The sequence below is a fragment of the Scaptodrosophila lebanonensis genome, unplaced genomic scaffold, assembly GCF_003285725.1.
Source record: "Scaptodrosophila lebanonensis strain 11010-0011.00,11010-0021.00 unplaced genomic scaffold, SlebRS2 tig00000096-arrow-pilon, whole genome shotgun sequence".
Lineage (NCBI taxonomy): Eukaryota > Metazoa > Arthropoda > Insecta > Diptera > Drosophilidae > Scaptodrosophila > Scaptodrosophila lebanonensis.
In genome coordinates, this window is record NW_022060567.1 from 1497158 (window position 1) to 1521245 (window position 24088).

General features: G+C 37.6%; 2 protein-coding genes and 2 long non-coding RNA genes across 6 annotated transcripts in view; 2 read left to right on the forward strand and 2 right to left on the reverse strand.

Annotated features, from left to right (window-relative positions):
• LOC115627532 (Kv channel-interacting protein 4-like) overlaps positions 1-586 on the forward strand; it is a 41300-nt gene extending 40714 nt beyond the window's left edge. For all 3 annotated transcript variants that reach the window (XM_030523233.1, XM_030523234.1, XM_030523235.1), the window contains one exon: positions 338-586. In XM_030523233.1, the coding sequence (XP_030379093.1) occupies positions 338-448 (111 nt within the window). In that variant the 3' untranslated portion in view covers positions 449-586. The remainder of the gene's footprint in view (positions 1-337) is intronic.
• Positions 587-13634: 13048 nt separating this feature from the next.
• Positions 13635-14369, reverse strand: LOC115627601. The gene is made up of 2 exons (XR_003995710.1): positions 14132-14369; positions 13635-14078 (listed from the first exon to the last, which is right to left on the reverse strand). It is a non-coding gene; the product is annotated as an uncharacterized LOC115627601 (long non-coding RNA).
• Positions 14370-18334: 3965 nt separating this feature from the next.
• On the reverse strand, positions 18335-21367 carry LOC115627676 (structural maintenance of chromosomes protein 2-like). Its single transcript, XM_030523418.1, has 7 exons — positions 21200-21367; positions 20834-21133; positions 20047-20775; positions 19833-19979; positions 19699-19779; positions 19473-19642; positions 18335-19409 (listed from the first exon to the last, which is right to left on the reverse strand). Exons 1-7 carry the CDS (start codon positions 21365-21367, stop codon positions 18335-18337), a joined length of 2670 nt encoding a protein of 889 aa, XP_030379278.1.
• A 961-nt stretch (positions 21368-22328) lies between these two features.
• On the forward strand, positions 22329-23273 carry LOC115627647. The gene is made up of 3 exons (XR_003995721.1): positions 22329-22617; positions 22900-23016; positions 23077-23273. It is a non-coding gene; the product is annotated as an uncharacterized LOC115627647 (long non-coding RNA).
• The last annotated feature ends 815 nt before the right edge of the window (positions 23274-24088 follow it).

The window sequence follows — 24088 nt, forward strand, 5'->3', positions numbered from 1 at the left end:
GAGACTTAAGCAAGCGAGAAAAATTTTATTTTCTACTGGGCTATTGCAAAATCCCAATTTCGTACCCAACTTGAGTCTGAAAGCCACATCAAAAACAGCATAATGGAAAAGCATACTACTATAATAAACTCACTATTATTCAAATATATACATACATATGTTTGTATGTTGTGCTCTTCACTCTATGCCTGAATGGGCTTAATTTTGCAAGGATTTGGAAGAAAATATCAATGGGAGCGTATAAAATTTAAATTTGATTTATAGCTTTGCGGCACACTTTTATTTGTTTGTTCAAAACTAGTAGTTGGAACCATTTTCTGTTTCTCATATTTTTCAGAAAATGGACATTAACCGGGATGGCGTTGTCACGCTCGAGGAATTCTTGGAGGCGTGCCGCAACGATGAGGCCATCTCGAGATCGATGTCCGTCTTCGATACAGCATTCTGACCATATCCGACCGACAAGGGCGACGAGTACACAGCAAGAAAGCGGCGCACGACGAGCAGCAGGAATCAGCGCAGTCAGCGTCATGGGCACAGTCGCAGCCGCAGTCAGCAGCAACAACTACAGCAACAACAACCACAGCCGGACAAACGTAAGTCAACAAAACAAGCACAACAGCAACAACAACAGTACCAGCAACATAGCACAAGACAGCGCACAACAACAACAACAACAGCAGCAGCAGCAGCAACAAAAACAACAAACAAATGTTGCCACTCAGTGGCGACGTCGGGCGTTGCTTTCAGCGGCGCTTATGTCATTGATATCGAGCCGTCTTCGTCCTGCTACAACAACAGCAGCCAGAGCAACAACAACCACAGCAGCAGTACGAACACCACTTGCAGCACAGCCACCAAATGCGACACAGACTGTGCAGAGGACGAAGATGGAGAGGGAGATGGGTATGGGTATGGCTTTGACGATGATGAGTACGTGGATGGTGACAATGGAGATGGCGATTTAGATGGAGATGGAGATGGGGACGAGGATGAGGAGTACGAAAGCGATTATGATGAGCAGCATTTCCATAGGATTTGCAGGCATTGCTGTCGCCCCAAAGGCGAATTGGAATTGCATCATGTTCGAGTTCCTTCGCTGCCACGCACTTCACGCTCGCGATCCTCTCACAGCAAGACGCGACAGCGAAGCAAGCAGCAGCATCAGCAGTCGCAACATCAGCAGCGCAAGCGCAGCAAACAACGACAACAACAGCAAACACATCAACATCAACACCACCACCACCACCATCATCATCATCATTCGCGTCATTCACATCATTCACATCATTCCCATAATCATCGTGAGCTTCTGCCGCAGTCGACGGCGCAGCGTGAGCGAAGCAAGAGTCGCAATAGCCACTGGCAGCAACTGAATATGGCCAATGAGCAGGCCATACGATTCCGCTGCCCCCAAGTGGGTCCGCTGGTTGGACGAGATCTGCACACGCCGCAGCCCTTGCATTTCCACCATCCCCAGCAGCTGCAGGCATATCAGCAGCCGCAGCCCCAGCAGCGGCAGCAGCCGCGTGCCAAGAGCAAAAGCAAAGGCAAGCGAAGAGCGGCCAAGCAGCAGCAAACTCCCCAGCCCCCTGCTCCTACACCGCCACCACCACCACCTCCGCCGCCTCCACCACCACCACTGCCTAGCGCTCTGCTGCCATCGAATGGGACCGCACCCGACACGCTGCTGCAGCTGCAGCTGCCGCTCGAGGCTGCCGGCGTCGCGCAGCTGCCCAGCACACCCGACTCACCATCGCTGGTCACCGTCAGCACCTGGTACACGGTGGCCAAGCAGGGCGTCTCCTGTTAATACACGGCCCACAATTAAGTCCAAACTGTAGCCCAATGAGAAAAGCAAAAAACCGAAGGGTCTAGCCACAATCGACAAGTCCCGATGAAAATTGTCAAAACTCGCCATTAGTGAGTATGTAGCTCATGCATATGTCTGTCTGCCATGGAGCTGTCAAACTATTCTTTCAATATACATATATCGATGGAGATAATTCACTGAATACAACACCCCAAAATCAAGTACGGATGCCATTCAACAATAATACTGAGGAACATCCTAAAAATATTGCTTCCTATTTAATTGGGATTAAGCGCAAACGAATACTGTCTTGAACATGTCCCACATAGCAAGGAACAGTGCACCGATCGGTCGTTTCATTGTTGAAGGGAGTTCCTGAATAGACAATTATCCTATTATGTAAATGAAGCGCTTAAAACTCTACTAAAAAGTCCTCTAAAAAATATTAAAATATTTTGATATATTCGATTGAGTTTGTGAGACTGCTGTTTCTGCAAAAAAAAAAGAACAAAATTCCATACACCCCTCCCATTTTATATGGATAAACTTATTAAAATATATACATATGCCCAGCAGATGTAATATATGTAGGAACAATTCTATTTTTCTAAAATATTTATTAACAAACATATAGCATTTTTAAGTTTTCCTTGGCCTTTGAAGTCCTGAGCATATGGCGAACAACCATGATCTATTTATATAAAATTGGTTTCTAGATTTTCTCTCCTCGGGAGCATTTGCATAGTATCTAGCATTACTGATGGGCACCTGATACTCCAATATAATATTTCCGATGACGCTATAGTTTGGCAGCTCTGGTGTACCTTATACATATGTAAAACCATACAACATTTTGTTCGTTTTTTTTTTTTGGCAAGTGCATGCAAATCTTTTGAATACAACAAAAAAAAAAAAAAGAAACCAAAAACAGAATGCAATGCAAGAATTTCAAATTTCTCGATTTAATGTGTGTTGTTATTACATAATATATGTACTATGTATATGTAACATAATATATCATATAGGTTTTCTCCTTCAACACATTTTTTTAGTAGACTTAAAGCTCAAGAATAGGAAATTAAAGAAAAAATATGAAACTCAACTCTTCTGTGTATATTAATCGATGTTGCAAATGTAAATGTTTTCTAGTAGTTAAACGGTCTAAAAAGTATTTATAATGATGATAAATAAATTTATATAATACTATGTAACTCTAACCCTTTAAAATTTACAAAGAAAAAGGAAAACAATGAAAAGAAAATAGCCTGATTACAAAAACTGCTTTACAATCGTTGTGTTTAACTTTAATTTGTTTTTCCTACTTTATACATCTCTGTGCTGTCGACACTAAATAGTTTCGTAAATATGAAAATTTACGTTAGCTGTGATTGAAACTCTTTAAGAAAAAAGTGCAGCCAACCTGCCGACAACGGCTTGCAACAATAAGATATTATCAAAAATAAAAGGAATAAGCAAATGTCTTGAAATGCCCGGAGAATTACAAACACTGCAGAGCGCATAATAATCAAATATATACAAATACAAAACCTAACAATCTAGATCGAAGGAGTTCGGATGAGGAAAAAGGCCATAACTAGACTGCCAAGCATTTATGAGCGCATTTGGGTCAACGTTCAAGTTCCGAAAGTATTTCGGAAATGTTTCATAAACATAACTCCGGGCGAAATTGCAAACAAATTACATTTAATTAAAATTATCTGAAGCTTTAACTGTATAGATATAGTATGTACAGCAGGCATAAAAAGAGTTATTTTGTACGGAGGACCATTTCTACTTACTTTATAGCCACACTTTCAAATCTTTCAACACAACTTAGTCGATCCATGTTCATTTAAGATAGCTTCTGTCATTTCTGATTTGATTTACATAAAGCTCCACTGCCATATCATATTCTTGATCTCATTGACTTCTATTTGATCTATTTCCAATTCATTCCATCTCATTAGCATATCGTCTCAGGTCTATTTGCATTATTTTTTTGGTAACTGCAACAAAATCATGGTTTCATTTCCATTCTGATTTCGTTTCCAAATTTCCATTTTTTTCCATTTCATTGCATTTCCATTTCATTTTCTTTCACTGATTTACATTTAATATCCTTTTTTCAATTAGCACCCGTCTCTTTTCTACGCATCAATTCATATTTGCATGCATTTCCATTTTCTGTTTTTTATAAATCCATTTACAATTATTTTATTTTCTACATAACATTTTCACAATATCGGCGTTCTATACCATTTCATATCAGATGAGATACTTTTTCCCTATTTGCCTATAAAATAGAAATGTTTTGAGGGGTTACAATTTTTTAAAAGTAATTGCATAAAATATGAAGCTGGTCAGACCTAAGCTATTTCCGCATAATTGGATGGAAACTTTAAGCAAATGCATGGCGTTATAGATCAACAAATCGTAGAAGCATTTGACTCGTGCGGTTTCCATGTAAAATCAACAACAATTACTGTTTCTGTTACATTCAACTACTGTGTTCTTAGTTCTCTCATCTGTACATACATACATATCTATGTATGTATGTACTTGCATACATATGTGGGAATGAATGTGTATTTTGCTAAATGTTTTTACAATTCCAACTCCAACTCTAACCGTTTTGTTTATGTACTCGTATTGCCAGAGAACTGCAAGGCAGCTGCAGCTTTCGAGAAAATGGCCTCAAATGGCTGCGGTTGCAGCTGCAGTTGTGGCTGGAGGTGCTCGTTACCTTTTTTGCTAACTGTTATTGTTGTCTCTTTGACTGTTTATTCTTACACAAACTTTCACACACACACACACACACACACACACACACGCACACATTCATGCATACACACTCGTACTTATGTGCATATATGCTGTTGTTTTTGTTTGCCATAATCACACAGAAATACAAACGGAAACCACACATCTTGTACATATACATACATAGATATGCCATTAGTTGGAATTGGTGTATGAAAATTAAAATATGTGCTTTCTTCTTCTTTCTCTTTCTTTTTTCTTCTTCTCTTGTTCTTTTGACCGTTTTCTTGCTGCCCGCTGTCGCTGCTGCCTGTGCGTACCTAAAAATGCTCTGCCTGCTGCCTTGCTTTCATATTTTAACTGGTTCGACAAACAAAACACAAAATTAAAACAAAAACAACTACAAAAAACATCCACAACATACGCACGCATTTGCATAACAAAAACAACACCTACAACAACAATAACAAAAACAAGAACAACAATATCAAACATGAAACGAATTGTGAATATAACAACGCAACAACAACAACAACAATCTACAAAATAACCATAAATATGCAATTATGGGCAAATGTGCGGATGTGTTTATGTTCTACACTTGTAGCTGTGTCAGCGGCACATGCATAATTCACACACACACACACACACACGCACACATACGCAGAGACAACACACATGCCTAGCCACTTGCATTGCCGCAAGCAAGCACTTGTACGTAACAACAAAAATAATAACAACAACAACAACTCATTTGAAACGAACAAAACGAGCCGAGCCTTAAATGAAACAAATTGAATTGAAACGCAGAATAGCGAAACAAATCGAATCGAATCGAATCGAGAGACGAGCCAAGAAGCTGGAAACCGGTGCCAAACCCATTTTACCAGCTTCGACTGCTAATTGCTGCTAAACATTGGCATTTATTTGGCCTGCCTCGTCGCATATATTACTTTCAATTCAATTAACATGAGATGAGAGGCTTATGGCCCACTTGGCCGATCTGTAAGTACCCGGATGAATGCACAAAACTAAAATTGAAATTCGATTGCTCGAAACTCTTCGAAGCAGCTCAAAGTTATTGCTGTTGCAGCCTAACCCTAACACTATAACTATTCCAAACCCCACCCCCATACGCAACACCCGTCTATATATACATAGTATGTTAAATACTTTTAAGCAGTTAGGCCAAAAACTATGCATATATATGTGTACGTTTATTTGTATCTGTTTCTATATAAATGTATGTGTATGTGTTTGTGAAACGAAAGCTTTACACAATATATAACTATAAAGAGGAGACAAACCAAAAACGAATGAATGCGAAATTCGAAAATGGAGAATTGTTAAAATGTAATTAGAGAAATTGCTATATTTGTACGAGAAAACAAAACAAAACACAAACATGAATACCAAACAACAATATAATACTGAAATAATTCAAGCTAGGTGGAATTTTAAACGAATGCTAATAAATGAACAAGTCGCCAAATAGCCATAAACAAATTGCTACATACAAGTACATATATATACATATGTAGTTTTACAAAAATACATGTGTGTATGCTTAGTATGTACATACATGTATATACATATTGTATATATGTACGTTGCAAATGTTCATTTATTGTATTAAGATAGGATTTTGTTTCATCTCTTCATTTGTGGTGTTCTTCAAAACTTATGTGTGCTTCATGCATAGTTGTTTGTTGTTTTGCATTGTTGCTAACATAATTCTAATAAGAAATAAGTGAATTATAGTAAATAGAGGCGCGTCTTGAGAAGATCAAACCCAAGTAGATGCATATATGTAAGTGTGTGTATATACTATGTAAGTGGATTGCTGCTGAAGCATTAAACGAGTTCAAAGATCCAATAAAACAAAATCAAACGATGAAAATTTAAGAAACTTTTAAAAATAGACGTTAGTAATCATTAATTGGACCACAAAACGCAAACGAAAACAAAATTTAATGAAACATATAAAAATAAAACAAACACTACAACCAAAATATTAAGAAAATAGTATTTTTTTTCAAATCGGCCTAGGCCAACAAAACTATTAGATATAGTATATAGTAAATGGATTTATATATATATATATATATAATCAGTGTAAATAGTTAGCTTAAAAGAGTTTGTGTTTTTCTTTTTCTCATTTTCCTGCTCTCTCTCTATCTCTCTCTCTCTCCAGAAACTTCTAACAATTAACAAATTCTACCCGTACGCATACTTTTTATGTGAGTGTGTTTGTCGTGTGAGCAACGATTTTTTAATGTCTACATCCCCTCTCTACTACAACTACCACACTACGTACATACATATATACTATATACAATATATAGCCCGTAGTCTTCCAATTACCCACTTCAGAAACAACAAACACTCCCCACAGACATTGTTTTCTACTACTATATTATTTATTTTCATTTATTATATTTTGTTAATGTCATTTCCAAACGGCAAAGCGCGTAGAGGAAAACCTGTAGAAAATTTTGTACCTTAGCTGAAACACCTAAAGCTTTCAATTTTACAACCACAAGAAGAAAAAAACAACTACAAAAACAACAAGAACAACAACTGGCGAAAGCATAATAACTGCACAAAGTGCAGAAACACAAACATATTTAATAATGAACAAGAGGAAGAAGAATAATTCAAATTGAGTTACGGAAAACACTCCCAAGAAACAAACAACAAGCCAACAAATACTATATAAATAAAAGTGTGTGTGTGCACAATACAGACACACTTACATACAAGCCCCAACAAAATTATAAATACATACATATGTATGTATGTTAACATAAACATAACATATATGTATGTAGTAGTTAAAGAAAACCGTGTCCAAAAGAACAAGCATAAACAATAAATGGTGTATAAGCAGAAAATGAATGAAAAAATTAGAGCGTAAAAAATTGTATTATTTTTAGATAAATGTTGCAAAAAAAAAACCCTAAACAAATTTAAAAATAAATGAAAACAAACATACAACAACTTACTTAGCTTACAGAAAGAAAGAAAAATGAAAAAGGTTAAACCGAAAAACACGCTCCCTACAAATCAAAAACTATCTAGCCAACTACTATCTAAAACTAATCTTACTCTAAAGTCTAAACCTACTACACACACGCATATACTCTACACTCGTATTGAATATCTTTATTGGAGTCTATTGGAGAAATTAGCAAACTTTGCTCTTTTAAACTATTGGTTTCCTGTTACTGTTAATACGAACCTATTTATATAAATACAAGCAAACAAAACAAACAAAATCAAACCACACTAAAGTTCTTAAATCGATTACGTTGAGAACGAAAGGGCCAAGTGTCCCAAAACCCCAATAATGAAATAAAAATCATTCACCCACAATGAACTGTGACCCACCATCCCAGCGCCACTTAATAAATCTCCAAAAACGTATTCAAAAATAAAAAAGAATAAACTAAAACACAAAAAAGCTGCCAATAACTCGGCTACATGTCAGACCATAAAGTTGAAGTCAAATCTTTAAGCGATAAATAAATGCAGAGCAGCCGTGAAGTTCCCCATAAGAAGTCAAAGAACGTTATAGAATTTGCTTTCCTCTCTGACTGTATTGCGCATTCTTTATAAGACTCACATAATCCCAGATTAAGAGCAGGTCCCGATTAGGGGACCGACAACATACCGACTCTTTACTGAACCTTTCATTTTGTGTAAAACTTGCTTATGGAGGACTTTTACTGTGCTCTGTAACTTTTCGTTTTATATTAAAATCTAGAAACGAACCAAATAGTCCAGTTTGTGAATGGTCTACAACTAAGTCTTTATCTGAATCTGAATCTCATCTTCAAAATCGAATGACACACGCCTACGAATCGAACGTGTCTTGATGTACAAGTAGTACGAGTATAACTCAGATTTGTCAAATGGAGCTTCTCTATCGGATCGGTGTTGATTAGTAAGAAACACCTAGGTAGGAATATTATAGTTGCGTGAACTTTATGGAAAAGGTGTCAAATTTTAAAAGTGGAATGTAAATTGGAATATGTGTGTAAGTATCTACGTGCGTTCTCGAAGAGTCTGTATCAGGCTATATGCCCGAATAGATGCCCAAATAGTAGCGAGGGGGAACTCCAAGAAAGATATCTATTTATTAGGTGCCAGAAGCGCCTAGCGAGAATAGCAGAAGCGTTTAGATAAATGTATATACAAGTAGAACTCAATAGGTATAAATACAAGTATATATACTATATATATATATATATATATATATATATATATATATATAGATGTGTATATGTATAAGTATATGTATGTATATGTACAACTCCTATGTATTTATTCATTTTGCTAAAGTTTACATAATCTATTGTAGAAATCAAATTGAAAATTTGGGTAAACAAATTCAAAAAGCCAATGGACAAAAACCAAATGTGAGAAAAATAAAAATCTCGTTTTAGAGAACTTTCCAGTTTTTTTTTAATTTTTATTTTATAGTTGTAATTTGTGAGCATCATACATGTCTAAGCGGACTAGCTTGGGCGAGACACAATGTCGCAAATATTTGCAGTCGTTCAATTTTTTCATTTTCTTTGAGTAGAAAGGCTACACGATACACTAAGCAGAAAGTGCAGCAAATACAAGTCATAGTGTTAGATTAAGAAGGAAACTGAAAACAGAAAATATATACCAGTTAGTTCAGTGTGACTTATAAAGCAAGAGAAACTAAGAAAAGGACGATTTATGGCAGCGCCAGACAAATTTGTTGGCACCTGTCAATAAATAAAAGAGAAAAGCTAAAAGTGAATAGAGAAACCCTTAAAGTATTGTAAGTGTGCGCTGCTTGAATTATATCAAAACAAAACTTTATTGTTATAAAAACGCAAATAAAAATAAAACACAAAAATTTAGAGGAGAACGAAAAGTATATGTATATATACTATATATATATATGTATACAACTAAATAGTAAAGGAACTATGGTCTTTTATCAAAACCCCGAGAAGAAACTAATAAATGTATTTAAAGAAAACAAAACAACACAAAAGCAATGTAATGGTTCGCTCTTTACATTCACTCTAGTTAAAATAACTAAGCGAAACAAAAACCAAAACAACACTAATTTTAGAGAGCCCAGAGCCGCTCGATGCGGGCAGAGTGGCAGAGGGGCAGAAGAACGGAGGCGGTCAGAGTCAGAGTCAAAAGTTACAAACAAATGAACAACACAATTGAAAATTGATAATTATATAGTTGTAATGCATAGCTGATCTTTATTGGTAGCAAACTTAACTGAAACAACAAAAGCATACCAAGCAACCAGAGCGAGCATTCAAGTTTGAAGTCGAATACGAAAACAAAAACAGAAACGATAACGAAAACTTTTCAAATCCAAATGCATGATGAGCATGCGGGCTAAATTATTGAAATGAAGTCAAACATTTTTTTTGTGAAGTTAAAATAAAATTATGTATAAAAAAGTATAAAAGATAAAATAAAAGCAAAAGATTATAAAAGAAACGCAAAAGCCTAACATTTATTTAAACACAGCTGGGATTTCCCGAACTTTTCAGAACTCCCTCTTCCGAAACTTAACTGGCGAGTTGCAGGCAAGTATGACACGCTTTCGAGAAATTGTTTGAGAAAACCCTATTTATTAACTATTGCTGTCCATTTTTATATGGATTAAGAGAGACACTAAATAAATCAAATTATTGAACTGACTATTCTGCTTTAGAAATTTTAAATTATATCAACAAATATTAATCCAAATCTAAGCTATACAAAATATTCCCGAAACAACTTCTATATGAATTACTAGCAGGTATTGCCCGTCTTAACCCGGCTCAATATAATGTTTCCAATTGTATTTATTTTGTGTGTGCATAACCTACCCATATGTTTTCACCTTATAAGTTACCAGTAGGAAGGCATTTAAGGTATTTAAATGAACATTTTCTGTTCTTGACAAAAAATGGTTCAGTAGTCCGTTACATTTTTGTTCTTGCCAAACTATTTCGTTAAACGAACATGACCACTATAACTAATATTTTTTAAAGCTCGTTTTCCCCCCTTTGGAGCTCGAATTTTCCAAAAGCCTTTCTTAGTGTGCTCCTACACTATGATGGATACTATGAAAGGATACTTGAGTTCAAATTTCATCTTTTACCGTTTGGGCTGTGCGTTGATCACCAATTAGTCAGGACAAACTGTTTTATACTTGTATATAGAGATAACGCAACATTTTAAGATAGACTATGTGCAAAAAAGGGGAATAATTATAAGGGTATATCCTAATTTTAAATTCACATTTGAGCCTTTTCGTGCCATATTGAGTCAATACGGTCACGCACAACCTCGGAATATGAAACACTGCACTCGTGTCAATGCCGTGCAGCGATGAGCCACGATCAAAAAGCACTAACAATTCTCATCTCAATTTGCTAGAGTAGAACTTTCGATAGTTGAAGCCACCGATACCATCAAAATATCGAAGTTTGAATGCAATAAGCAGAATATTTAAATAATAAAATCTAATTATTTATTGAGATCGATAAGAACAAATCATATACATACATACATCTGCCCGCAATGCGAAGCAGAATATGCGTAGCTCCGTTATTCGGTTTCTGCTTTACTATCGCTTACGCAGTCGTTGCCTAGCGACGGTAACTGTATACTTTTGGCGTTTTGCCTTTGCAATTAACATTAAATGGTCAAAACGAAAGAAGATGAGCGAGCCAAAAACTTGAAGTTGTTGTTGTTGTTTTGTATTTACATGCTTCATACATATACAGGCATAGATACATATGCTTGTACATATGTATGTATGCATGGGCACACATAGACACGAACTGTTCCCAACTATTTGATATTTGATATATGGCAAGTAAAAAACATATTGCTATATTTTAATCGTTGAATGCCAATTTGTTGATATAGTTATGTTGATTACATTACCCAAATTTGAAATCGATCGGACAAAATTTATAACACAAACTATTCATTTAAAAAAGTGAATAAATATTAAAACCCCAATAATAAAATTAAATGCGATATATCGAAAATATCGATACTTGTGTTGATATATCGTAATACATGTCGAATACAAATACATCGAAAAACATCGTTTGAGAGTTATTGATTATAATACTGTATTCGATTGTACACTGTACCCATACATACATACAAATTTATTTGTATGGGTACTGTAACTGTAAACTTTTGGCATTTTGCGTATGTAATGAACAGGCGTAAATGATCAAAACGAAAGAAGATTTGCGAGCCAATAACTTGAAGTTGTTGTTGTTGTTTTAAAAATTTTGATTTGAAACCATAGAAAACTATTTTTTACAATTAAACAACAGTGTTCGATAGCCCACTGCATACTTGTACATACAAACCTATATATGTATATAGGAATGTATGAACGTACATACATACTTATTGATGTACATATGTACATACTATACATACAGACGTATGTACATATGTATGTACGTATGTAATACATATGGTGCTGGTGTAATTCATAATGCGAAATTCTTTCTAAGGGGAGCAATGTCCCCCCTGCCCAACCTGAGTACGCCCTTGTAGTCCGTTGTCCTAAAAACCCCTTATGCGAAATGTACTAAACAAAGAAAAAATAACATAAAAATGTTTATGTTATAATGTTAATAATTTTTTATTTATTAACATTTCTTGCCCTGTCAGTGCAAGACGAATGTACTTTTATACATATGTATGTATGTATGTATGTACATACATGTGTACAAATGAACATTCACACATTAGTGTCTCACATTTTGATTTGGCTACTTCAACCGTTTGCTTGTATGTATGTATGTGTGTGTGTGTGTGTGTGTATGTATACTTAGTTGTCCCCAACTGTTTGATATTTTGTATTGTTTGTTCTGCCTGCATTTGTAAAATGCATATTTTAAAAATCGTTAAATGCAAAGTTGTAATTTTAGTTACGTATATTATATTACCCAAATTTGAAATCGATCGGACAAAATTTATAACACAAACTTTTCATTTGAAAAAATGCATAAATATTAAAACCCCAATAATTCAAGCTCCAACACAAATTTCGAAAAACCGAGTATGCAGTTTTGTTTGTATTCTTTTATAGATTATAAAAACCAAATTTAAGTTGATCGATTCAGAAATGCAGAATTTTCAAACAAACTTTGGAGCTACTTTTCCCCCCTTTGGAGCTCGAATTTTCAAAAATCCCTTCTTAGTGCGCATCTACACCATGATAGGATACTTGAGCCCAAATTTCAGTTTCCTAGCTTTTACCGTTTGGGCTGTGGGGTGTTGATTGTGTTTCAATTTTTCCACGGAAAACCCCCCTTTTTCAGGCCCCAGGAAAAATGGTGAAAAACCAAGTATACAGTTTTTCTTGTATTCTTTTTGAGAGTATACAAACTAAGTTTGAAGTTAATTGGATGAAAATTATAGATTTTTCATACAAACGTTGGAGCCCGTTTTCCCCCCTTTGGCGTTCGAATTTTCCAAAACCGCTTCTTAGTGCTCACCTACACCACTGAAGACAACATGTGTTCAATTTTCAGCCTCCTAGCTCTTACCGTTTGGGCTGTGCGTTGATTGCAAATAGCTTTTCGTTTACTGAATTTTTCACCGGAAAATCATTATTATTCAGGCCGCAGGAAAAATATTGAAAATCCAAGTATACAGTTTTTTTTTGTATTTTTTGTGAGAGTATACAAACTAGTCGGATAAAAATTGTAGATTTTTCATACAAACGTTGGAGCTCGTTTTCCCCACTTTGGAGCTCGAATTTACCGAAACCCCTTCTTAGTGCTCACTTTCACTATAAGAGGGATCTTGTGTCCAAATCAGCTTCCTAGCTCTTACCGTTTGGGCTGTGCGTTGATTGCCAATCAGTCAGTCAGGATAAACTGTTTTATATATGTATATAGAGATAACAATTTGTTGTCTTATATTATTTGAAATTTACCATTTAGCTCCAACAATTCCCAATAAAAAAAAGATCGTTAGTATAAGCATACACTTCTTTACAAGATAAGAGAAGTAACGACCGATTTACTGCCATTTGAAGAACATTTATTATATGCCGGGTGGGGGAAGGCTGCTTTAATTTCTACAAAATATACATAGTTTAAAAAATATACACGCTTTTCTCATACAACATTAATTATTTGGATCAATTATTTTCTGGTGGCCGTACACCTTCTGCACGACACCTGTAATTTCCCAACTTTGGCAAGTATGCTCTGTCCTGTACTGTATTGTGACTCAACATTTCAAACTGGATGCAGTATCACCATGACATCCAATTGGACGAGGACTGAAACAATGTGGACGACGTGGGCATCTCTACAACTTGCAACAGTGGCCACACTTGACTGCACCCCCACGCATGGGGTGCAACGGAGCAGTGTTCTTCGACAGGTTGACCTCGTATTGACAGAAGCCAACACGGTTACTTCAGCTTTAAGCTCTCATCTGGCATTGTAAGTCGACCTCGACCCTACAGGAGTCGCATTACTTCCACCTCACAAAGCTGCATATACTTCAGCTCACTTATTTGTATCCGGCTCAGCCAAACACTTGGACTAGCCCCGTCGTCCGGATTCCAAACTGAAGCCATACCTCCTTGGGCACCCTCAGTCTGCGAGTAGGTTCCACCAACAAGTTAGAAAATTGAAGCTATGTGGAACTAACTACATATGATTTTTTTACCAACCTACAAATTTTGAATACTAAAACATATTCCAAAAGTGCGAACAATTTCTCGAAAGGTATTTGTTTATTTTTTGGACGTGTTCAGTACCAAAGTCGGGAAAAGAATGAGATTGTGTATAAAATAAGTTCTAGAGCTCAGCAAGTCAACTGACATCAATTTCAAAGGTAGGCTGTAATTGTCGCAAGCCTACTAGATTCGACCAATAGACATTAAGTTGTGTCAAATGAAATATATTTTTTTTCCTCGGTACCCAAAGTGTATACGAGGCTAGTGGAAATATGTACGTATATGTACTATAATGGGAATTAAACAGGTCATTCATTTATGTTCAACCTAATTAGAATTAAATATTCTAATCAGTTACAGAATCCACTAATTGATTTCCCCTCATGATTTTTGGAGGATAGTTTGCTATAAAACACTGCGTTCGATTATTGGATTGGTCGAAGGAAATGTTCCATAGTTGGTTCAAACGCATTGAAAAGTGCAATAAAATCGTTTTCAATAGGCACTTTCTGATTATTTGGTGCACAATATGAAAGGCAAGCCAACGCTTAAGTGTGTCTGACTATACGACTCTTATCGCGCGACCGCCAGCACTGTGCGAAAATGCGGAATCGATGTTATCAGCATGGGGTCCGCCTAAAGCAGCACCCTTCCGGCCACGATCCGCACATCCGCATTCATCCAAAATCAGCGCGGCTCCTGATGCACGCAACTCTTGTTCGCGCGTCATGCATCATGTTCCGTGTATCGTTTGCATTTCAGCAGCTGCCACTCACCGCTTAATGCGCTTAAATGCAGCGATTAACCAGTGGACAGAGTGGGCGTGGCACAAACAATGGCCATGGCGCTGCAAGTTAAATGAAAACTTTGTTTGTGTTTGCGCTGCGCCGCGTGCATTGTTGTGATGGGGGCGCACGGATATGAAGGGCGTGGCAACCGCAAATTAACATGGACAGTTGGGCCGCAAATGGGGCTCTCTTCGTCACTCTCTCCCTCTCCACCTGCTCTTCTTTTTTTTTCTTTTTTTTTTTTGGTTTTACTTTACTTTGGCTGCCAACTATCCGAGCCAAAAATGCACGCAAAAGCTTTGGTTGTTAACCGTAGAGTAAAGACAGTGGGCTAGGGGTGAGGCATTGTAAATGAAGTGGAAGCCAAAGTGCGTTGTGTTGTCGTTGTTTGCCGGGCTAACCCAGAATCGCAGGGAATTCACCGCAACAGCAGCAACATGTTTAAGGTCATACACTGCGTATGCGTAATGTTTGGTGTAAACACTGAAAAGTTGGCAAGGTTAGTTAGTTGGAATAGCTGCTCTTCGAAAGTCAGCGGCATTCTATTACTCATGCCTAGTTCTACACTAGTTCTAGTTCTATTTAATGATGATCAAACCAAATTAATGGCAAATTACCATCGTGCGTGACCGCAGAGGAGCAAGAGCTGTTCTTGACCACAGCCACACACGCATATTAGCAGACACAGAACATTGCGCACAAATACATACACATGTTGAAAATATGTACAAGTAGGTATATACTTATGTAGATATGTGCACGTGCCAATATTACAGGGAGACGGGCCATAATGGCATTCAGTTAAGCGCATTAATAATTATCCAATTTTCTCAAATCTACGACTATTAGCTAGCAATATATGAGAATAAAATTTGCAATTCTTTACGAAATCATATCAAAATTCGTTTAAAAGCTACAGTGAAATCGTATAAACAGAATATACGAGTAGGTGCCGACTCATAGCCGAAATCTGAGCATAAGTTGTGGTAACTCCTAGTAATAGTGAAATACGCATAGTAGTAACGATATCTTTGTATTTGTATTAAATAAACATATGAAATTCAAATAAAATTTTGTTCGTTATTTTTATTCTGTTTCTGTCTCTGTTTATTTATGGCTTTAGCCATCTATCCGACTGAGGATTACATTCCAAGATAGATTAGCCAAGATATTAAGCTTATCCATTTTGCGACAACCTGCGCACATCTGTTTTCCCATTCTATCAAGTGCCTTCGAGTTTTCTACAAATAATAATATGTCTATTTATTATTTTAATTTAATTTAAAGCTTTAACAAGTCAGAGAACGCTAAATTTCAGTTCTGCCAGTACATCTGCGTTTGTTAGCAAAGATTTGTTAGGGACTCTCGGAATGGTAAATTTATAATTAATCAGCATTTAGAATTATTGTTTTTATTATTTTTGGGAGCTGTCGGTATTGTAAAGGGCCTGTTACCTTATCTCACGCAGCCATCTCTAATCTCGGAGGTTCTCTTCTGCAGAAGGCTGGCACGCGTGCTCGTCGATCCGACGTTTGCCAACGCTTGTTGTAACTGCAATTATACATAAGCCAGTAACTCACATAGCGGCAAACACACACACACACACACACATATGTATATATATACAGACTCATACATGCACAAGGGCACGCCATTCTGCACGCACGCAACGTGTATTAACTTTTTGGGTGGAAGCCAACTCAATAATAAGTTGCGCGGTTAACCCAAAATGACAAGGAAACTCACTTAATTGTTTCAACAGTGGTCCGCATAAGTCTGTATAATATTGTTGTTGTTGTAGTTTGTGGTGGAGCTGCTGCTGCTGGCTGCTTATTGTAATCGTTAATTAAATCACGTTGTAACGGAAATTAAGTTATTGACAGCGTAAGTGGCCTTTTAGACTCGAACGTGGCTAATTGCTGTAGGCGAACAGTCACTATACCTGTATTTGTGTGTGTGTGTGTTGTCCTTGGCACATACATACATACATACGTGCATAAAAAACCTATTCCAACCTTCCAGTTTTTCATTAACTATAGCTGATGCCTTCGCCTCTGCTCCTGCTCTTTTGTGGCCGCTCCAATTGCTGTCGTCAGCGCCGCCATTGCCAAAGACGAACGCAACTATTCAATTTGTTTCAATGCCAAAACGCACGTACACAATGACAATGGAAACCACACACCTACACCTACACCCACACACACACTCGCACGTGCAGCAGGACAAACAAATAACAATAACTACAACGTTGTCATTGGCGGCCAACAAAAATAACAACCAAAGAGCCTGCCCAACATTGTGACATCTAACAGCCTGTGGTCTGGACCAACTCCCTCTTTCAGCATTTCTGCAGTTTTATTACAATAACTGAGAACTTCGAATTCATAAATAGCTTGCATAAGCGCAAGCTCGATTCGAACGTGACCACCATACCCATATACATATATGGGGCTGAGTTTATAAGAATACAATACAAGTATGTGGCGTTTTGAAGTTACAAAAGTTATTGCACTTCGTTGGCTTGTCATCATTGGTCCATCGTCTGCCCTTCTCGGCGAACTCCCCTCGATTAACTCACAAGCCGGCCGTCATACGAGCTTTGTGCTGCGCTTTCCCGCCCATTTGTTTTCCTTTGACTCCACTGGGCTTCTACAAGAACTTTCCTAACTCCATTTCTAGCCGTCTGTCTAGCTGTGGCCCACGTTGTCGTCTTAGGTCTGCCGACCCGTCTGCTTCCTTGCTAACACATCATTTTTGTCCACTTCATCGTCTTGTAAGTTTGCTTCTCTTCTGTGACTCCGCTCCACTTCTTGCTATCTAGGGTTACTTAATTGTTGGCTTACGAATTACTAACCAGCCTACAATACATAATACATAAATAAAATCTGTTCTCCCTTTCTTAGCTAAGTATATTTGTAGACCAATACTCGTTTCTTTTACGAACTTGTGTGTATTTTTCCTTATTAAAACTAAATATGTTCTTCGCTAGCTAGTAGCTACCGTTACCTATCGGTAGTTAATATTATCAAGATATTTGTACCTCGTTCAGTGATTAATGTAGACCCAAATGAAATCAACATTACCAAAGCATTTATAAAGCAATTGGTCATAAAATATTAAAAAAATATATATACACACGAATACATGCATACATTGAAATAATGTTAAGCCGTATTTTTATAAATATTACCAATATTGGCGAATTAAAGTTTAAAAAAAGTTTTGGTGCGAGGCATAAAGAAATGTTTAGCGCTTGGCAATGCGTTCAATCGTCGAATTTCCTTTCCTGAAGTCGGTGCGAAATGTGACGTTGGCACGATCAAGTAGACCATCCGCTTGGGAAGTAATAATCAACTGCGATCCAGAAAAGCTCTTAAGAATGCTTGCAACTTTGTTTAATTCGCCATCATCAAGGGTCCCTTCTATCCTGTTTAAAACGTAAATCGGTGCTGGCGCATATTTCCAGATGGCAAGCATCATGGAGAGCCCGACCAATGACCTCTCCTTGGGGGACAGTTGAGCAGCACTGTCTCTCCAAACACCATCGAAGCCCACTTTCAACTCCATACCAGTATATCTGCCATTTTCCATGATAGCTTCGACATGGCCGTGGGCGCCGGGCAACAATGTGCCTAATATGCTGGCGAAATGTTCGTTGATGATGTCGCGCGTCACCTTTAACTGATTCTTTTCTTCATCATCAATTCTATGCACTAGTGTCCGTAATTCGCTATTTTGCATAGATTGCACTTGCTTACGGATATCGACTTCGTACTCTCTCATTACCAAGTCTTGTAGGATTTTGCTTAACTTTCGATTACCTTCCATTTGGCTCTTCTTCTCTAGTAGTTTTTCCAATTTTTTCCCGGCATCTACAGCATTATCTTTGGAGTAGTCGTAGCGTGTGTTCTTCTTTCCGAAAAAATCCCTATTTTCTGTTATCCATGAATATTTGCATTCCAGTTCTTCCATCTTCTTCTCAGCTTCCATCCCTTCATTAATGATCTTGATCTTTTCCAGTACTTTTTTCTCTACCTGTAGTTCGAGCTCCACGTTTTGCTCCAGCAACATTTCTCTCTTATTGAACAGAGCCTGCAGCTCACGCTCTAAATCTTCTTTGGAATCGACAGGTTTTGGGTTGGAGCTCCCCTTTTCATCGCGTGAAGCCTCCTTGATGTCGTCGCGTGAGTCCTTCTCCTGATTCAGTTGTAACGCTAAAGCTTTGTGGCTAGAGAGACCTATGTATTTGGACAATTGCTGACAGCGCTGTTCAAGCAAAATCTTCTGTTTATTGATCTGGCTGAGTTCGCTATCGATATTACTGAAATGAGAAACGACAGCAGTATATTGCTATACAGTCCCATATAATCGAAGGGTCACTTACGCCAAGTCCTCTATCACTTTCTTGTATTCGGCCTGCTTTTGCTCAACATCTTTGTCATTTTTAAAAATGATAAACTCGTCTAATATATTTTCGTTCGTAAACGAAGCGGCATCATCAGCATTGTCTTTCTGATCTAGCACATGCAATCCCAAATTGTGGTCAGTAGTTTGCTTTAAATAGTTTTAATTACAAATGGGAAATATTTATGATTAGCCCACGGGCTTACCTTCACAGCGTTCTCAAAGACTTTTTCGATGGGCTCATATGTTATAATGCATAAGTTCCAATTGTCATTATCCTTGCCGTACTAAAAGTGGAATTGTTAGGGCATTTATTCGACTTCGGTTTAGGGAGACTTACTTTTGCCTGTGCGTACTCATGAACAATTTCGTACAGAAAGTATGGTAAGACCTCGAACAGAGGTATGAAGGTGGCACACTGTTGCGAATTGTCACACTGCTGAATCTTGATGCTTGCATCGCTATCTCCGGCAACAAAGCTATGCATCTGCCAAGTGAAAAGGATAAGGTGCGACCCATTGATGCATTACAATAAAATGTTTGCTTATTCTTACGCTGTCTCCCATGTCATTCGTCAATACTACGCAGGGATTCATATCCATCTGGTAGAATTCACACATCACGTTGGATACGGTTTTCTGATCTAAGCTGGACTCTTTTATGGACAGGTCCTCGAATGCCCGGTCGATTATTTTCGTATCCAACTCAATCGCTTTCTCAGCTGGCTCCTGAGTGTCCGTAAAATCACTCTCAGTCGCTAGCTCTTGCTGTGGGTCTTCGCTCTGCTCTATGTCGTTTTTTTTCGTATCTTCCACTTCCACCACTTCCTCAGCTGGTTCCTGAATAGCCGTAGCTGTAGCCCCAATAGCACTCTCATCTGCTGCCCCTGCCTCTAAGCGTTCACCCGATATAGCAGCAAGTTTCATCTGAATGTCCTTCATTGCCGCATTAATGCGTCTAATTGCCTCCTCATTGCTGGCTTGTGTGCTGCGACAGTTGTCAATACGATTGTTTATCTTAATCTCTTTAGCTTTCGCTAACTGCAAAGCTTCACGGTGGTTCTGATACTGGGCCGATATGTGTATATGAGTGAGTGCCGCGATATCACGACAGATTTTTTGATACTCTCGGTAAATGGCGCGGTCCTTACGCGGTACATTTTCTATCCGCCCGTCCGTTGCCCCGCGCCCCTTAGTCTCCATTTTTTGTACCAGAGCTCTGCTGGCATCACGTTTCATTTTGTAAATAGTCGTGCCAGCTACATCTTCCACCAATAACAAGAACTGGAATATAATGCAGGATATAAAATACGCTCTAGACCCATTATAGTACGATGATTACCTTTTTAGTGTCCAATCCTAGGATATAGTCTAGTTTACCCTCAGCGACAAAATAATGTTTATTTTGCATGCTCATTTGAGCAGATTTAAAAAATTCCAGCACATCCTTATCTTCTACATTTTTGCCATTTATGAGGAACCTGGTTTGGCTTCCGCCCACAATTTGACGCGTCACCACAATAGTTTCCCATTCTTCGTACCCCAGCGGATAATGCGTGTCATCCGTGTTATCAAAGACAATTGTCACAGAAGCCCTTTCCCCTTTGTTGAAAACCAGATCTTGCACGCCTGCAGCGCGCAGCTACAATTAATAGCCAACTAGTTGAGAAATCGGTTCACCCACTTTTACTTTTCTTCATCTACTCACATCTTGCACACTGTTAGATCCCAGCACAAAATAAATGGCATTTAAAAGATTCGTCTTTCCTGAACCCTCTGCACCAGTGATCGCCGTTAATCTCGGATCGAAGCCACTGATTTCAGTATGGTTGCCGAACGACTTGAATCCACTCAACACAATCTCCTTTATGTACATTGTCGTCCAATAGCACAAAATGTCCCCGACGAATTAAAAAACTTCTGTTTGAGCTTAACCACGTTTTCCACGGAGAGATGTGCAGACCTAGAGATGACAGAACGCATATACAGTTTTCGATAACTTGCATCTATTTAATTCGGTGAATAGCGTCGATAAGCGTTAGCCGCATCGCGAGGAGGTTATGGAATTCAGATACAGGGATATGATAGATATTCTGCTATTAAGAAATGTTACAAGCTCGGAATCTATTCGACTACTTCCACGCACAACTCGCATATGCAATTCTGAACGGATATTGTATTATTCAATACCTTCCTGATTCTGACGATATTCTAACTAGATTATACTTGTACATATATACCAAAGTAAATACGTAAATATAAATGTGATTGAGTGATATCTTAATACCAAATATTGTAGCTGTGCTATGTGGAATCAGAAAAAAATCCAATTATATGTTCCTTGAGATAATACACACAAGACATAATGCGGCAAATTGCCAAAACAAATAACAATTTTCATACAGTTTCAGAACAAGGTGGATGACCATGAGATAATTGCTTAAGCAGCTAATACTAAATAAGATAACAAGTGCGCTTAGCAGGTTTTCAATGAGCATGCGTACAGTCGATAATATTTTGTTCGAGTCTTCGATCAACCGTTAGTGAGTCACAATATCGTTGTTGCGATTTGCGGAATCGGAACAAAACGTTAGTTCGTTACAGCTGTACAGCCGCTACAATTTTGTTTGGGTCTTCGATGAACCGTGCTTTGTATCGATATTTCAAAGGTTAATCGACTTTGTTTAAAAACATAAAACATGTGCTTAAGTCCGGCAGCGCCAGGAAATAGGAGATAACATTCATGTGAGTAAATCAGGAATAGAAAGATTCTTTTGGTGAATCGGGTATTCTATTATTATTGAGATTTAAATATCCATCAATTGGATTGGGAAACGCTTTATTACATTGATCTCGCGCCAGGAGATGCAACGATTAGTCACACTCGCAACACTGCCAACATTTTAACAATAGTTACGGCTAAAATGAAGAAAAATGTCAACTGCAGCTGTACTGAAGAAGCGTAGACTACAAACCCATGAGGAAAACTGCCGGTGATGGGAAACCATATTGGCACTGAGCACCGCAACGTAGCAAAAGTTGTTACAAAAGTGGTTTATAAAATTCGAAGCAAAAGCACTTAAAACAAGAAGAACATGTGAGGAAAACCGAATGAAGCTTTAAAACGTAAGCAGGCAACTAATGAACCTTGTAAACACCTTTTAAGGAGTCATTGGAGTATCAATTTTAGATTTTGGTCAATTTGCAATCATTACCAGATAAACTTTCAGCGCTTACAATATTATAAATAATTATAAATAATAATAATACAATTAAACCTCCTTAAACCAATCTTAATATTCTTATTAGGTACTAAAATTATGTGAATTGTTGAATCTATGCTGGCGCTTTTTCAGACTGGGATCATTCAATTACTTTTTAATTCCTCACATATCCTTTAATTTCTAGGCACGGAAGTAACAACCTATCGATTCTAATTATATATATACAAGTATATTTGTCACTGCGTTTAAACAATTAATACAACAGGAAACTTCACGAAATCACTGGAAAAAGTTAACTTAAGTAAGTGGTGCTTCAGATAGTTGCGCCCATTTGGGAATTGTTAATCGAAATTCTTTGCAGCATGTTCACCCATCTTCGCGTGATTAACATGGACAAAGAGGTTGTTTGGTTTAAGATAAGGCGCTCGGATAGATTGGATCGCTTGAAGCGCGCTTATTGCGACCATTTCGACTTAAACCAGGACAAGATGTACTTCACTTTCCAAGGCCAGGTTATACAAGATAGTGATACTCCGCGGTCCACCAAAATGGTCTACGGCAGCAAAATTTATGTAATTGGAAATTGAAAGGTCCCCAGCTGCAGCACCATATATTTGGTTTGTCATCATCAAGGATGGACTTAAGCGTTCAAATCAAGTTAAATTAAACATTTCTCATTTTAAACTAACACAGCTGGTGTTGGTTTCCTTTATTGAAATGTTTGTATGTAGTATCTAACGTAACGTTTAAGTATTTGTAAGCTCCCTGTACAAATTTCTTCTGTGTACAATAATTTGGCAACTTTATTTAAGCTACGTAGTTTTAAAATAAACAAATTTTTAATCAAAATATATTTTTAATTACTTAATTTGGTGCCCCTAGGGGCTCTAGTCTCTGAGATATAGGCGATTATACGAATGGAAAATCGGAAAATCCCCCATAGGGGGGAAGTAAGGGAAAATCCAAAAAAATAAAGCAAACTCGTATAGCGTACACTCATAAGGCATCTTTGTGCAAAATTTGGTTTCTCTAGCTCTTGTAGTCTCTGAGATCCAGGTGTTCATACGGACGAACGGACAAACATAGATCGACTCGTCTTGGCATGCTAATCAAGAATATATAAACATTTTGGGTTCTGTCTCGAGTACAGGCTGTCGGATTTGCTCGATTTGCTATCAGTAAAGAAATATGGCGTCCACAATTTTATTTTGATTTACAATATTAAGCCAACCGATTCATGTCCAGAAAAGGGCACCTCTTGTGGCAATCAATAATGTCGTATATGAGTATATGAAGTGCGTATAACCAGTATGGGAAGGCGATTAGTAATCAATTTGCCTGCTGAAAACAAAAAGGAGCAGGACGCTGGCTTG

Excerpts from the sequence above, each read along its gene's own strand:
- LOC115627676 (XM_030523418.1), bottom strand. The coding sequence starts at position 21,367 with ATGTACATAAAGGAGATTGTGTTGAGTGGATTCAAGTCGTTCGGCAAC. Across the intron at positions 20,776-20,833 it reads TAGGATTGGACACTAAAAAG|TTCTTGTTATTGGTGGAAGA; the intron begins GTAATCATCGTA and ends ATTATATTCCAG. Across the intron at positions 19,780-19,832 it reads ATGAGTACGCACAGGCAAAA|TACGGCAAGGATAATGACAA; the intron begins GTAAGTCTCCCT and ends TTCCACTTTTAG.